This window comes from Limanda limanda, chromosome 19, assembly GCF_963576545.1.
Source record: "Limanda limanda chromosome 19, fLimLim1.1, whole genome shotgun sequence".
Lineage (NCBI taxonomy): Eukaryota > Metazoa > Chordata > Actinopteri > Pleuronectiformes > Pleuronectidae > Limanda > Limanda limanda.
In genome coordinates this window covers 13,760,632-13,776,190 of record NC_083654.1, presented here as the reverse complement: position 1 = coordinate 13,776,190, position 15,559 = coordinate 13,760,632, and the positions used below count along the sequence as shown (strand labels likewise).

General features: G+C 48.0%; 1 protein-coding gene across 1 annotated transcript in view; it reads left to right on the top strand.

Annotated features, from left to right (window-relative positions):
- The window catches only part of jarid2b (jumonji and AT-rich interaction domain containing 2b), a 111,255-nt gene that overhangs the window by 90,301 nt on the left and 5,395 nt on the right, over positions 1-15,559 (top strand). The window contains exons 5-8 of the mRNA XM_061092912.1: positions 113-337; positions 4,263-4,507; positions 9,798-11,232; positions 13,152-13,702. Coding sequence (XP_060948895.1) covers positions 113-337; positions 4,263-4,507; positions 9,798-11,232; positions 13,152-13,702 — 2,456 coding nt within the window. The remainder of the gene's footprint in view (positions 1-112; positions 338-4,262; positions 4,508-9,797; positions 11,233-13,151; positions 13,703-15,559) is intronic.

Sequence of the window (15,559 nt, the reverse complement as noted above, 5' to 3'; positions counted from 1 at the left end):
TCCCTTTCCCCCTCCTTCCTCTTCCCCCCAAACCCACCTCATGATTATTCATCTCCCCCGTTTCCTCCCTGTCCCTTTCGCCTCCCCATTCTCTCCACCTCCCTGCACTCAGGTTCAGCGGCCCTGCCCAACAACATGGCCTACTTCGGAAGCTCCCAGGAGGAGGACGACCTGGAGGAAGAGGAGGAGGAAGAGGAGGAGGAGGTGAGGAACGGCGGTGGTATCCACTCTCACGGCGGCGGCGGCAGAAGCAGCAGCCTAGCCTCGGCCTCCTCCTCCTGCCACTCGACGCCACGCAAGGGCAAGTTCCCCACGAGGCAGCCACTCAATGGGCATGGTAAGGACGGGACTATCGCCTGGAACAAAGCTTGTCATGTTTTTATCACTAACACATTTCTCCTGTCGTCACAAACTGGACAATTAGTGAGCGTCGCCACAGGGACTGTCAGTATTAATTGTCTGAGGACAAGGGGATGAGATGGAAGAGTTAAGGGAGCAGAGAAAGAGAAGAATGGGATGAAGATGAGGGGTATGAAGAAGAGGGAGAGAGAGGGATGAGGAGAGAGGTGAGGACAAAGGAAGAAGAGGAGTGAATGATGATGCACCAGCAGAAGAGCTCCAGAGGAATGGAAAGATTCAGAGAGAGTGAAAAAACTGAGGACGAGAATAACTTGGGATAAACAGGAGCAGAGAATGAATCACAGGACAGGAGACAGAGTAGTAGTAGCACTTGTCTGTGTGCGCGCGCATGTGTGTGTCCCCCAGTTGTGCGTGCACGTGAGTAGTGTCCTGGGATTGCACTCTTGTTTTCCACTGCAGAGATGGGATAAGTCACATGGGACGGCAGAGCAGCTCATCGAGTCTTTCCACCCCAATTAACACTTAGCCAGCTAAGCCCTAACAAGGTGTTTATGCACACTCTGCAACAGCTGTCCGGGGCCCTCTGCACACACACACACACACACACACACACACACACACACACACACACACACACACACACGATGCAGTGACAGCATATGTACACCCCTCGGGGCACATAGACATTCGGATGAATACACACACTTGTGAACAACATTTAGGAAATTGAATGCGTGCAGCTGAGCCTTTGCCAACAGACTCGTACACGATCCCAACATCGACAACTCTCGTGTCACGTGTTTATTTTTAGTGGCTCGTCACACGTTTCTGATATCTGTGTCGTTGAGTTGAAGCTACGGAGCATTAGAGGAACCATTTTAACCTGGAGGCCCTCCCTTCCTTGGAGACACACAATCCTTCCGGCCTGGCGTCCCCCCCCTCCCACCACCAAGGGTTGGGTTTCATAGTTCCTCCTCTACGCCCTCCCTGACTCACTCCCTCTCTCCCTCCCTCCCTCCCTCCTTCCCAGTCTGCACAATCACCGCTAGAAGGTTCAAAAGGTGAACGCTTTGCTCAGCTCTTTCCTCTGTCATCCTCAAGTGGAATGTGGAGGAGGAGGAGAGACTGGTGGGATTAAGAGAGGGAGACGGAGAGAGGTCCATAGATTTGCCTGCATTGAACTGTCTCTGTAGCGGAACTGCTTTTTGTGTAGTTCATTCGAGAGTGAACTGCTTAGTCTCTCTCATTCTCGTAAGAACATATGTAGCTGCGGCGTGAAACACAATCTGTACATTTTACACAGTTCCGCACAAGGTGCACAGACAGCAGGACAGTGGGACCTGTCTGAACAAATTCAGGCTTGTTGTGCACACGATGACGACGTCTTCTTCCCCCTTATCTCCTGTAGCAGTGCTGTTTGCAAAGCAGCTTGGCGCCTTCACTGTGATATGCTAAATAAATAGATAAGAGGGAAATAAGCAGATATACTGTGTTGGGGGACAATGAGAGATGAGAGGGGTTAAGGACACGGAATCGGACGCTTGTGTACATAAGTAGGTGTGCACACCCTATCAAGACTGGGTCATTGCTGCAGTGTTGAGACTGTGTCTATACTGCGTTGGATATCAGACGCACACACACAGACACACACACACACACACCTAGCTGAGTACATTTTGCTGCTTTGAGATTGGTGTCAAACGTGACACTTTAATATGCAGCTTCGGGCCGCTCTCCAACAGAAGCAGGGGTTGTTCGGGCTCTCAGGGAGGGAGGGTGAGGGGGTGAGGCAGTTGAGGAAAAGGAGAAATATAATTAGCGATGGAGTGAGAGAAACATTTTATTCTGGGAGGTAAAGAGAGACAGGAAGGGCCCCGGATTGTGGGCTATTCATCATCATTCATCATCCTCTCCCCTTTTCTCTCTCTCTCTCGGCCATGTGCCATGTTGACAGAGCTAAATTAAACAGCTTTTATTGAGCTCACTTTTCTTGCTTAGCTCGCTTCTCAAAACGTCCGGCTTCCTCCCATTTTTCATTGCCCCCCGGAGGCCTGGGAGACCAACAGGCGCTCGCTCGCAGTCGTGACTGGACACACACAGATATAACACACACGTGAAAAGCTCTGCAGACACAAACAGGCACTGATGCTCAGAAGGGTGCATACAGATCGTCTAACACCCTCACTGTATATGCTGTGTATTGCACTGTGTGTGTGTGTGTGTGTGTGTGTGTGTGTGTTTGTTTGTGTGTGTGTGTGTGTGTGTGTGTGCCGTGGCCTCCTTGTCATTCTTTCCACTCGGCCTGTTGCCTGTTGATATTAAAATGCCATGAAACTCCAAATTGACCCTCATAAAATCTGAGGAGAGAGAGAGAGCTGCCGAATGTGAATGTTAATTGCCTCGCTGCTGTTCGGCTCGCTTAGCATCATCCCCTTGGGGGGGGGGGTTGATGTAGTCCACGTCCATTTTTGAACAGGTTCATTGACATGTAGCATAAAGGCGTTTTCATGCACGCCTTAAATCATGCATATTTTACTGATTGCGGGGACTATATGTCAGCCAAGAGCTTGTCACTCCAATGTTTGTGTGGGCTTTTCCACTTGGTCGTTTGTGGTTTCGGTGCCAAGGGTTTATAAGCCATCCTACACAGTGGGGGGGGGGTTGAGACTGTCTACACATTGGCGTTGGCACAGGTACACAGTAGCCTGCAAAAACATAGCATATGTATATAGTGTCATCTTCCACAGTGTCTTATTTTCTTAAGAGTATAAGGTTATTATTGAATTTATTGGTTTCAGCCCAGATGCAAATATTAAGAGTTTTACATTCACACACATGTTCACACACAAATGTCAGCTTCATATACTGAAGGAAGTTTATGATAAAGCTTCATCCTCACTGATCACTTGTTCACTGTTACTACCTCCACTGCAGTTTTCCTCTGAGACCGTCTCTACTAAACATAATCTTTTTTTAAATATTTTTTATTTTTTTAATAACATATATACATGTATTATACTGTACAATAAGAACTTTAATTTCAGATCCTCATCAAAAAAATACAAATAACAAACCATTATTTGAAATTCAATTCTCTGAAAAATGCTCTGACACAATAATCTGTAAGTAAACGACATCTATAACACTAATGAGGTCCAGTGCATTCAATGACCTTTTACAACATTGACTTTTTCCCACTTCAGGATGAACGATGCTTCGTTTTACAGATATAAACTCTTTTGCAAAGCATCGATTGAAAGTAAAAATAACATTTTTAAGGAAAAAAACAAAATCAAAAACAAAAAAGAAAGATTTGTGGTTTCAAAACAATTATGGAGAGGCGGTGGACTAGTGGCAGAAACTTGGACTATTGGCAGAAAAGGTCTCTGGTTCGTCTCTGGTTCGACTCCACGGAGAAACAACAATAAGGCGAACCTGGATTGATCTGTCCAAAAATCCAAGCGGATTCTCCCTTCCCTGTCTAGTGCCCCTGAGCAAGGCACCTTACTCCCCCAACATCTGCTCCCTGGGCGCCGTACATGGCTGCCCACTGCTCTGTGTGTCCTGCACCTGATGGGTTAAAAGCAGAGGTTAAATTTCCCCTTGCATGAGTGTGCCTGTGCATGTCTGTGCATGTGTGTGGGATAATAAAATGTATCTTAAAATCTTAAAATTTATCTTAAAAATACCAGCAGCATTCTTTGGAGCTGTACTAAAGCTGGCTAACATCAGTATTGGACAAACATCATCTGCTCCATTAAACAAAGTCATCAGTACATTCGTTTTTAACATTAGTTACTAAACATAATCTGATGTCACTTCTCTCCTTGAATTAATTAGAAATCACAAAGGCAGCACTCTTGATTTCTCTGTTTCTCTGTTTCTCTCTCCTCCTCCTCCAGTGTTCCACAGCCACAGTAAAGCAGGGACCAGGGAGAGTCCGAGGCCCAAGGCGGGAACCTACGGCAGGGACGCGCCTGCGCCGCCGCTGCCCCCCCCTCCACCGCCGCCTCCGCCCCTACTGAGGGAGCGCAGCGAGCGGGCGGAGGCGCGGGAGCACACCAGGGAGCTGCAGGCCAAGGCCGGCAGCCGGGGCTCGGCCAACGGGCTGCCGTCGAGGAGAGCTGCTGAGGAGCTGCGCAAGCAGGTACTGTCCGGCCGGGAGAATCAATGCTGCGCTTTCATAGGAGAGAAGAGAACGTGTTTTTCTGTGGGTCCCTATGAAGGCTTGTGAAATGTGACAGTAGCATGTGTGCAAGGTGTGAGGATGTTTCTAAGGCAGGTCAAAGGTTTGCATCAGTTGCAAAAGGAGAAATCTTAAAAGTGCAGCGTCCTTGTTTGGCTAATATGCGAATCTGAAATCCTCCTTTCTCTTTACTACTTGGGTCATTTACTCATCTGCCACATCCTCTCTTTTTTATCGTCCTCCACTTATCAGCCTGTCTCGTATTCCTCCTATACTTTCTTTTTATTGCTCATTTCCTCCTTCTCCACACTCGCCCTTTTTACTTTCCTCTCTCCGTGCTGCACATATCCTCTTGTCTCGCTCACTTTTATCTTCTCCTCTCTCCTCTCTTCTCATCTCCTCTTCTCCTCTCCTCTTCTCTCCTCTCTTCTCTTCTCCTCTCCATCGTGTCTGGGAGAGTAATGATTGTGTTTTGTCCTGCCGTGTCTGCAGCTATATTTAGTCCTGCTGGCTAGGGGCTGTAAAAGCCTACCTCCCTCTATGGCACTTAGCAGGTTTCAAGGAACCCCTCAAAGTGGAAGAGGAGGAGGAGGAGAATGGGGTAGAGGTAGCTTTAGTCAGAAAACCGGCATTATTATCATCACATTAATTAATTAGAAGAATTGTCTGCTGAGGCAGTATGTTTTATTCTGTCTTTTTCTCTCTTATAATCCCCTACTTTTCTCCTTTCCTCTTTTCTGCCTTCTTCCATTTGCCTCTTCCGTCTCGTTGACTGCCAGCCTCTCGGCAGTGTTGTTGTTGTTGTTGTTGTTGTTGTTGTTTTTGCCGATGCAGACTCAGGCATGTGTTTCGGGTTTTTAAAGTGGCTGGAATTGTCCAGTAAAACCAACAATGAATCTCAATGAGAGCGACCGCCTGCCAAGACAAACTTCAGCCTCACTTACTCACTGGTCTTTGTTCGGCAGCTCTTCCTCTCCTCTCGCTCTCCTTCCTTTTCAATCCACCGTTGGCACCCTGCGCGATTCTTTTGACTCCTCTCCCACTGTGTGTTTTGTTTTTCCTCCCTCACTCTCGTTCCACCTTTCTCTCTTAATATATCCGTCTCCTTCGGTCTCTGTCACTCATGTTCTCTTCACGCTCCTCTATCTCTCTCCCTCTCTCTCTCTCTCTGTCGCTCTCTCTGTTCCCGTGTCAAACAGACGGATCTTGCCCTTGACAACATGGCTCCAATCATTTGGAAGGATTAGTGCTTTTTTCTCTCCCTTCAATTAGCATGAACAGTAGGTGTGTGTGTTCACGACGTGCACACACACACATTCACATTCGCACACTGTGAAAATACAGGCTAAGCCATATAAAAGGTTAAGTGATTATGTAGCCGTAAAATAAACTATGGGTTGTGTGTGTGTGTAAAACCGAAGGGTAAAGGCATTATCATAATTTAATTCACCGTGATCTAGTTCTCCCTAATTTAATAGTAGCTTGTATCAACAAAATGTATGCGCCGGAACAGGTTTTTTTTTTAATATAAAACAATATGATTCTATCCATTTTAATTAAATAACAGTGTCAGCAAAGCAGCTGCACGCAGCGGTGAGTACAGGTGGGGGGTGCAGGGCCAAAGCGTTTAGCCGACTCGGCTTCATTTCAAAAGAACTCTGCACTGTTCTCGTTTTGTTGTTTGTCCTCAGGCATCATCAGTTATCCCCCAATACATGTGTGAATATATATATATATATTTATGACTAGCAAACCAATAAGAAGGAAATGCCCTTTGATTAAATTCTTTATTTTTGCCATGTATCGTTCCCTTTAAGGAGTTTTTGCACCGTGTGTTTCATAAGCAGCAGCCTATGGTGACCTTTCTCTAGCTGCTTTAAAGTCAACTTGCTCAGGGCACGATGTGATCCGGCCCTGATAGACCAGCGGAGGAGACAGAGGACTTTCTTCCTCATCGTCGAGGTGATCTGGTCTTGCCTTAAATAAATCTGTTAAAGGATTGAATGATGGCTGCAGATGATAGAGGGTTTGGCTGCGATCAAACTGGGAGCTCAATGCCACTTAAGAAAACAAAAGCAAACTGACACGATGCATGCAAATTTAAAACGAGCTGCAAATGCAACACAACCCGATACTCACGACACACAAAGTGAATATCTGAGCTTTGTTTCTATTTGCATGTCGTCTTCACTGTCGGCTTCTGAAACCTCCTTGAAGGAAACACAAAGCCGAGCATCAGCCTTTGTCGTCCTGATGTGTTGTTGGACTTTTGAGAAGGAGCTTGTCAGAGCTGTGAGTGAAATCCTTCATTCACCAGGTCCTGACAAAGGAGGTGGAGATGTGGCCGTGATCACCTGTGAAAGTCTGACTCCTCCTCAGTCATCTTTACGATGTAGGAAACGGAACAATGCCACGTGTGCCATCTCTTCCTTCATCTCTGCAGGATTTTCAAGGGTTAAACTTCCTCCTGTCGTCTTCTATCCTCTGGCTGGCCTTCTCTCTTTCTCCGTCTCTCTCTCCGTCTCTCTCTCCGTCTCTCTCTCCGTCTCGCTCCCCCCCCCCTAGTTCTCTACAGGGCTGGCTCCTGCAGATGTTGCCTGTTAAAAATCTTCCTGCCAGGCCTCAGCTGGGCTATAGCAACACATGATGTCATCTAGACCCACCTCCCTCTCCCGCCCCCTTTCCCTGCTCACGTGCGACCGAAATCCACTCCAGAACAGTCTCTGGCTGCCTGCCTGTGTGTGTGTGTGCGTGTGTGTGCGTGTGTGTCTGTGTGTGTGTGTCTGTGTCTGTGTGTGTGTGTGCGTGTGTGTATGTGTGTGTGTGCGTGTGTGTGTGTTCTATTTTTTCTCTTTGGCTTCATTGTCTTTCTTGTTCTGTTCATCGTCATTTCTTTCTCTTTCTCTCTTTCTCTCTTTCTCTCTTTCTCTCTTTCTCTCTTTCTCTCTCTCTCTCACCCTCTCTCTCTCTCTCTTTCTCTCTCTTTCTCTCTCTCTTTCTTCTCTCTTTCTTTCCTCTTCTTTCTCCCTTTCTCCTTCCCACCCCCCTTCCTTCCCTCCGTCCTTCCCCAGCACACTATCTAACAAACCACCTCCTCACCTCTTTATTCCATCGCCTTCTCTCCTCATCCCTCTCTTCATCCATCCTTCTTCCCAAAAGACCAAATCATCTAACAGAGAGAGAAGTGAGGCTTCCCTTAACACAGTCAGTGCACTGAGCCCTCCGGTGGTCAGAAGAGGCCACTACAGCTCGTCTCTCGTACTCGGCGCTTTGTCAGCAAACTGTGGTTTGGACAAATCTAGCAGCTGTGTGGACAAGTGCTGCTGTAGCTGCTGTTTCAGCATCAGTGTGATACTAAAGAAATACACACATTGAACTTTGCATTGCTCTGACTCACACGAGTGAGATTATGAGCAGATCGGTATCATTAATAAGTAAAATCACAATGACACAGTTGTGCTTTTTAGGCATTGAAGCCTTCCTTCATCCAATCATATCATTGCTGCATTTTTTCTTTCACCCCTTTCCTCTCCTCACACCTCTGAAAATACCCCCCCCCTTTTCCCTCACTCTCGGCCAGTCACCTTTTGTCTTTCTATTGTGTGCGTGTGTGTGCGTGTGCTAGTGTGTGTGCGCCTGTGAGTGGTGTTGGGGGAGTGATTGACGGAGACAGGGTTAGGTTTCAGTCCCCCCTTATCTTTTAATGGCCTGGTCTTTGTGTCAGCCCCCCGCCACCTGAGACGAACACAATACAGTACATGCACATTGCACGCACACACATTCACACACACACACAGACACACACACACACACAGCGACACGAGAGCCCTTCAAAGGCAAACCTGTCAATGGGCCGGCTGTCACCTCCCTCCTGTGGCGCCCTGACTGTGATTGATAACTCTGTCTCGCCCAATCTCCTCCCTCGCTTCTTACGTCCCTGGTTCACTTCTAGCTTATCTGCACAGAAAGTCACACAACAACTCACAATAGATAGATGAGAGCGAAACAGGGTTATATTTGCAGAATTGGTTTAATGATGGATTATTTATGTGTGATTTTGACATTTGAGGAAAGAAGGCATTCCATAAAATACCAGTTTAGTGTTTAAACTAGTTTAGAAAAGTGGCCGACCCCCAGCTTAGCCTTTTTAGATATTGGCAGCCAAATACTAATCTTTAACTTAACTATAACCTCGGGCTGGGCCTCCACTCAAAAGGGAAAGAAGAGAAGGCGAGGACAGAGGGAGTGAGAAACTCCTGGCACCGCTGAAACTGGGCCATGAAAACAGAGAGAGGAGGGATGGAGAGAGGGAAACTTTTATTCTTAGAAGTACGAACGAGTAAAAGGAGAAGCAGGGAATAAAGTGATGGTTAGAAACGAGAGTGAGTATGTAAGAAAAATCCAGACTTTAAGACCGACACAAATGGAAAAGTCAGAAATATATAATGGTTTTTTAACATGTGGCTCTAGAGCAGGAGGGTGACCACGTTTCTTGCCACAGCTGCAGCCAGCGAGCCGACCGCCGAACCAGACACCAGTGTCCCAAACCTCTGATCTACAGCTGGGGGCCTCACAGGCTTCACACACACACACATGCACGCTGGACCTTTAATTCATCGCACAGAAATTGAATTATAGCATTTAAGGAAACCGATAGCAAATAAAAGGCCGTTTTTATGTGCTCAGATGGGATTTAATTCCACCTCAACGACCCCACCTCCTACCTCATACTGTCCGGCCATCTGCTAACAGAAACCACGGAGCCAAGAACCCTGCTTCTGCTCTCATGTCTACTACCACTCTCCCCCCCCCCCCCCCATTCTAAAGTGTTGTTTATCTCGGGATGTAGCGGTTTTGACAGCAGTTTTCAAAAGTGTTCTGCATTTGAGAGGATAGTAATCTTGACAGTTGATTTGTTCCCTAATGAGTGAGCGTAGGTTTCCATAAATAGCTTTGGTCAAATGTTTAACTGCAGAGCTGCAGTCTGGATGTGGAGTGTGGGTGTGTACGTGTGTGTTTTGTGTAATTTTATCCGAGTGGGTGGTTTTTTATTATATTCTTCGTATAATATAATAGTAATGCATTTTCTTCGACTCTACAATCTGATAGGACAGGATAATTTTTCTGAAATTGAGGCCTTCTTAGCATGTCACTCAATTTTGCTCACATATTATTTCATATCACTTTCATGTATAAGATCATCTATTCTGGTACTTTAATGTGTATCTTCTTTCCTCTCTCCCACGCTCAGGTCTCTAAAGTGAACGGGCTGACGCGGGCGGGCTCCGCACCAGGTGTCGGCGGTGCCAGAAAGAGCCGCGACTTCCGGCTGCCGTCCAAAACTGTGAAGAAGTACACAGCCACCGTGTCCAAGGGCCACGTCACTTACACCAAAGCCAAACAGAAAGAACTGGGCAAGAAAACCAAACTCAGCAGCAGCAACAAACACAACAGCGCCGCCTCGGCACCGTCGTCAGCGAACAATCACAATCAGCACAGCCAGTCAGCAGCCAGCAACGGGCTGGCCAACTCAGGGAAAGCAGCGGCGCCAGCCCACCACAGCAATGCAAAAACCCGCAAACAGGTGCTACTATCCAACGGGCTGCACGGCGCGGCAGCCGGCGTCCGCCTCAACGGGAGGCTCAACGGTCTGCGGCACAACAAGGAGGACGAGCAGAGACAGTTCCAGCAGAGCAACGGGGAGTGCACGGGACGAGAGGGACTGCGGAACTCCAAGCGGCGCCTGGAGGTGGTGCTCAGCTCGGTGGGGACGGGTGTTGTCGAGCAGAAAGCCAAAACCACTGGCGCTGAGGCCAAGAAGGCCAAACTGCAGCCGGCTCCTCTGGAGACGCGCAGCAGCAGCAAGAAGGTGGCGTACCACGAGAGGGCCGCCGCGCAAGCCACCGCCCTTACCACTCCGCTTTCTAATGGACATGAATCAGAAATGCCCCCTTCTCCCAAACAAGTGACCCCACCTCCGACTCCCCCCCCTCCCTCTACACCAGCAGCCAACACGGAGCCGGTGAACCAGCGACCCAAGCGGGCGTCGGCCGGCAAGCTGATGTTGATACGACAAGCACAGCAGCAGCAGAGCAGGTCGTACGGCCGCAGCTTCTCCTCGTCGTCCCCCTCGGCAGCCGGCCAGAATCAACCACAGAACCCCAGTCGTGCCAGCACTACCTCAGACCCCCAGCAAACCTCTGTGTCCGCCGCCGCCTCCTCCACCGCCGCCTCTCCGCTTACAACCACCAACAGCCCCGGACAGCTCAAACCAGCAGCGGCGCGTCCCGCTGAGCGCGACAAGGACTGGGAATGCGAGAAAGAGATGTCGCGGCAGAAAGAACACGAGCAGGAGAGAGAGTGGGAGCGCCAGAGGAGCAGGCCCGAGGGCTGGGCGGCGCTCGGCGAGGTCCCCATCTTCAGGCCGGCGCCGCGGGAGTTCCAGGACCCCCTGGTGTACTTGGACGCGGTGAGGGAACAGGCGGAGGGAACTGGCATGTGCCGCGTGGTGCCGCCCGCGGACTGGCGGCCCGAGTGCAAGCTGAGCGAGGAGATGCGTTTCGTTACACAGGTGCAGCGGGTCCACATGCTGGGCCGGCGCTGGGGCCCCAACGTGCAGCGTCTGGCCTGCATCCGCAAGCACCTCAAATCTCAGGGCATTACCATGGACGAGCCACCGGTCATTGGTGAGTGAGACAAACACAGAGACACGTAGAAAGCATCTATACAAGAAGTTTGAGACAACAAAACAAAATACAAAACTGGACTGAATTGATGAAACAATAAACCAGAGGAGCAGAGATAATGATTTATAGTCCAGGCAAAGTAGCCCATTTTGGAGCCAAAAATAGAAGTAATTGTAAAATAATTTTTTTCAGCATAGATTATTTCTATGAGGGGTCCAGAACAACATACTAAAAGTCTTAAGAAATCCTAGTTGAGGAAATATGTTTAATTCTCATCAATGTGTGCATATAAGGCCCGGCAACAAAACACCCCAAAAAGACTATTTTTTTCCTTTACTCCTATCAAAATGAACCTTTACACAATGAAAGTAACCATGAAACGTAACATGTTTTGTATTACAAGTTTCTTTGAAAATTAATTTATGTATGTATTTGTAATACATTTGAATGGTGTTTGCCTATGCAAATTAGGACATATTCAATAAGTGTGGAGCTCATGTGCTTGTCAAATTCATTTCAAAAGAAACTTGTAATACAAAAAATGTTACGTTTCATGGTAACTTTCATTGTGTAAAGTTTCATTTTGATAGGAGTAAAGGAAAAAATAGCCCTTTTGGGGTGTATTGTTGCCGGGCCTTATTGGCACACATTGATGAGAATTAAACATATTTCCTCAACTAGGATTTCTTAGGACTTTAAGTATGTTTTTCTGGACACTTCATAGAAATGATCTATGCTGAAAAAAATTATTTTACAATTAGTCGGTCGTAAAACGCTACTTTGCCTGGACTATTATGGGAGTTAATCAAACCCTCATGTAAACTGAGTCCTCCACTCGCGCCTTTTTTTTTTTTAGAACTTTAGTTTTTATTAAACTTTTCTTAGGCATGGTACATGGCAAATTAAACATGTTTCTTTATACAGGAACAAGTAGTATATGGTTGAGAATTGACTCTAATAACTGACTTCGCACATATTTGTCAAAAAAATAGGCAGCTATTACAAAACAGAGTGAGTACATAATGATATCCACTCATACCTTCATTGCATACCTGCACACACCACCATACATGATATAGCATACATCATATAGACATGTTGCTGAGGTATACAGTATTACAGGATCCCACTTGGGAGAAACACAGCAAAACAATAAAACCAGAGTCCTAGTGGGGATCATTATTTCACTCAGGCCTGTTTAAACACTTTGAAACTTATCACATTAGCTCCTTAATATCCAGCAAACAAATATCTCATGTTTATTTGTATCAGGGGCTTCTTCCTGATTTTATCTTCTGCTTTATAGATGACAATAACAGTGTGGAACAACTTGGCGAGAAACAATATTGCCCTCAGTTTACCTCGTCACCTTCCATTAGTCGCCACTTTATGAACATTTAACAGCCCCAGTTCAGACATAAAATAATTGTGAATTTTCTAAATACTGAATAGATACTTTGTTGTTGAATTTGAAGGGTTTTGCACTGCCTGGTGTTGTGTGTGTGCTGGTAGCTTTGTATACAGCGGTGTGCAGATTAGCTCAGTGTGAGTACAGCTATGTGGCCGTCGGCCAGACGGACCTGGCAGCCAGTGACCCACAGCGGAGCGGCCTCAGCCAACCAGGAGGCCCGCTTCCAAATGACTTCCTTCACTGTGCCCAGCAGATCAGATCTGCATTAACAGTAATTTGTGTCTGTGTGGCGCGGTGATGGTCCAGATCATTTCTGAAGCTGATGGCTCAACTGGCCGATTCAGATGAAATGAAGTGGGCTGGAGGAAATGGCCTGTTCAGCCACAGGAGCAGATGCTCCGAGATGGCAGGCCTCTTCATCCGATTTGATTTGGAAATTGAAAACTGACGACTTCCTGTGAACATTTTCTCTGAAGTAACCTCGTCTTTGTGTTTCCGCTCCACACAGGTGGCTGTGAAGTGGACCTGTCACGTTTTTTCCAGCTCATCAACGACATGGGCGGCATGCAGCAGGTGATGGACCTGAAGAAGTGGACCAAGCTGGCTGACCTCCTGCGCATCCCTAAGTCAGCGCAGGACCGGCTGGCCAAGCTGCAGGAGGCGTACCTCCAGTACATCCTCTCCTACGACTCGCTCAGCCCGGACGAGCGCCTCCAGCTGCAGCTCGAGGTACTGCAGGAGAAGAAGAAGCTGGAGGGGCGCCGCGGGCCTCTGGAGGGTCATTTGGACTCCACGGCTCCTAGCGCCCTGGTCCTGCCGCGCTACGAGCCCAAGAACGGGCTAGCGGGCGGGATAGTGGGAGGTCCCACGGGGAACCAGCGCACCAACGGAGTGTATCACCATCTGAAGGAGCTGGAGGCTCAGGTCAAAGCGGGCCGGCGCCGGCTCTTCGCTCAGGAAAAACAAGGCAAAGAGGACAAGCAGCATGGAGAGGAGCAGCAGCAGGAGGAGAGGGAGGACCGGGGCGTTCTCAGTGACCAGCACAAATGTATTTACAAGGTGAGGATGAAGAAGACTTTCGCTGTTTCACATTTGAAACATACACACAAGACACATGTAGGTGGATCTGTTTGTTATGTTTCCGTTCTTTTCTTTCTTAAAAAACGTTTAGAGTTTACCTTTCACAGCAGGAGTTTCTCTGTGAAGATGCTTTCACAAAAAAACTGAACGTTCAAACACTGAAGTCCGGAGCTTCTCACTCTGACATTTTCATTCTCACCTCCGGTCCCTTCCTGAGAGCGTCAGGCGGGTCTGCAGAGTTACGAGCATGTCTGAGTGCAGCTTTATCCGTTTTGAGCCTTACAGTTAATCATTGTGTTATAAACACGTCTGTGGATGATGCCCACGTACTGAACCGTCTGCCTTCTCGTCATGGTCGCCCTTCTTTTCATTACAGAGAATAGATGAGTCATCAGAAAAGCACCTAAGAGCTGTTTGATTGTGTTTGTTTCATCGGTTCAATCTATCAAGCTGTTAATGGCATTCCTCAAGAAATACCTTGTTGACATCTCACTTCTATCTACACCTATAAACAACTTCCATACCATCACCACGGAAACAGCTTGTTTTGATATCGCTTCATTAGATCTGCGTCCTGTCTTTTAAAAAAGAGCTGAGCTGTGCTATATATTGTTACAGCTATAACTGGCTTTCTCTTTGGGGACAATGTGACTGTGCTGCAAGTTGATGATGCCAATTAAAATTCTTCTGCAGTTTTCTCAGTAACATTATCGTGCTTTTGAACCGTATTAGTTTTATGGTCTATTAAAACAAACCCAAAACATTTGCACACCTGTTTATGTGCAGCGGCACTTGTGTAAATGTGTCATGCAGCTGCAGAGACCTGGTTTGTGGTGATCAGCGTGAGGGACAGCAGGTTGTGTACCTTGCACGTCTGGTGCTGCTGTTGAATGTTGCTGTGTGTGTGTGTGTGTGGTAAGGTGGTCACTAGACTATCGTGTGGTGTGTGTGTGTGTGTGTGTGTGTGTGGTGTGTGTGTGTGTGTGTATGCACTCGAGCTCATTCGATGTGCTCCCGCCCCTCCAGCCTGCGAGCAGCTGTGTTGATTCTGGCTGGCTGAAATGTAGGTCAAAGAAAAGGCAGCCCCCGAAAGCAGCCCGGCTCCGCCCACCTCCCCCCCCCCGGCTCCAAACCCCACCTCCCTCCAGCTCCCTCCACCCCTCTAATCCAGCCCTCTCTCCCCACGGCTGCTCTCCTTCAGCCGTCGCTCGGAGCCATTTCCCTCAAATCTCCGGTGCTCTCGCCGCAAACCCTCTCTCCCCCCGCCCGCCCCCCCCCTCCCCTCGAGCTCTGTCCACATGCCAGACCCTCGACCGAGCCCCTCTGTCTCTGGCCACAGATGCACATGTAGGCAAAGGCTGGCGGTTCTTAGTCCACATGCCAGCGTGAGAATCCAGGTTGTGTCACACACCCACCTTACATTTGCCACAGCATCTTGACAAGTAATGATTTAACACAACTTTGTCTCTGTGTCTCTCACATAACTCTCCTCCCATTGTCAAGTTGGATCCAATTAGAATGTTTTCCCCCCCCACTCCAGTTCATTTGGGAGACTAAGTCCTTCTGAAAAGCTGAGATTATTCTGAGCGGACTCGACTCCCGTACAGGCGGCAGACGTCTGAGTTATAGCAGCACCACTCAGCGCGGTGGCAGGTGAATGGCCGTCACCGCGCGGACGGGACGAGTCTAAACACCCCCCATCACTCCTCTGCTGGACTCAGATTTGTATGCATTCTTCATCAGCGGTGCTCCCCGAGTGGAGCTCATATTTCATTTTCTTGTATCCAGAGAACAAAGTGCACGTCAGGGGTGTAATTATCTCTAATTACAGCCGGA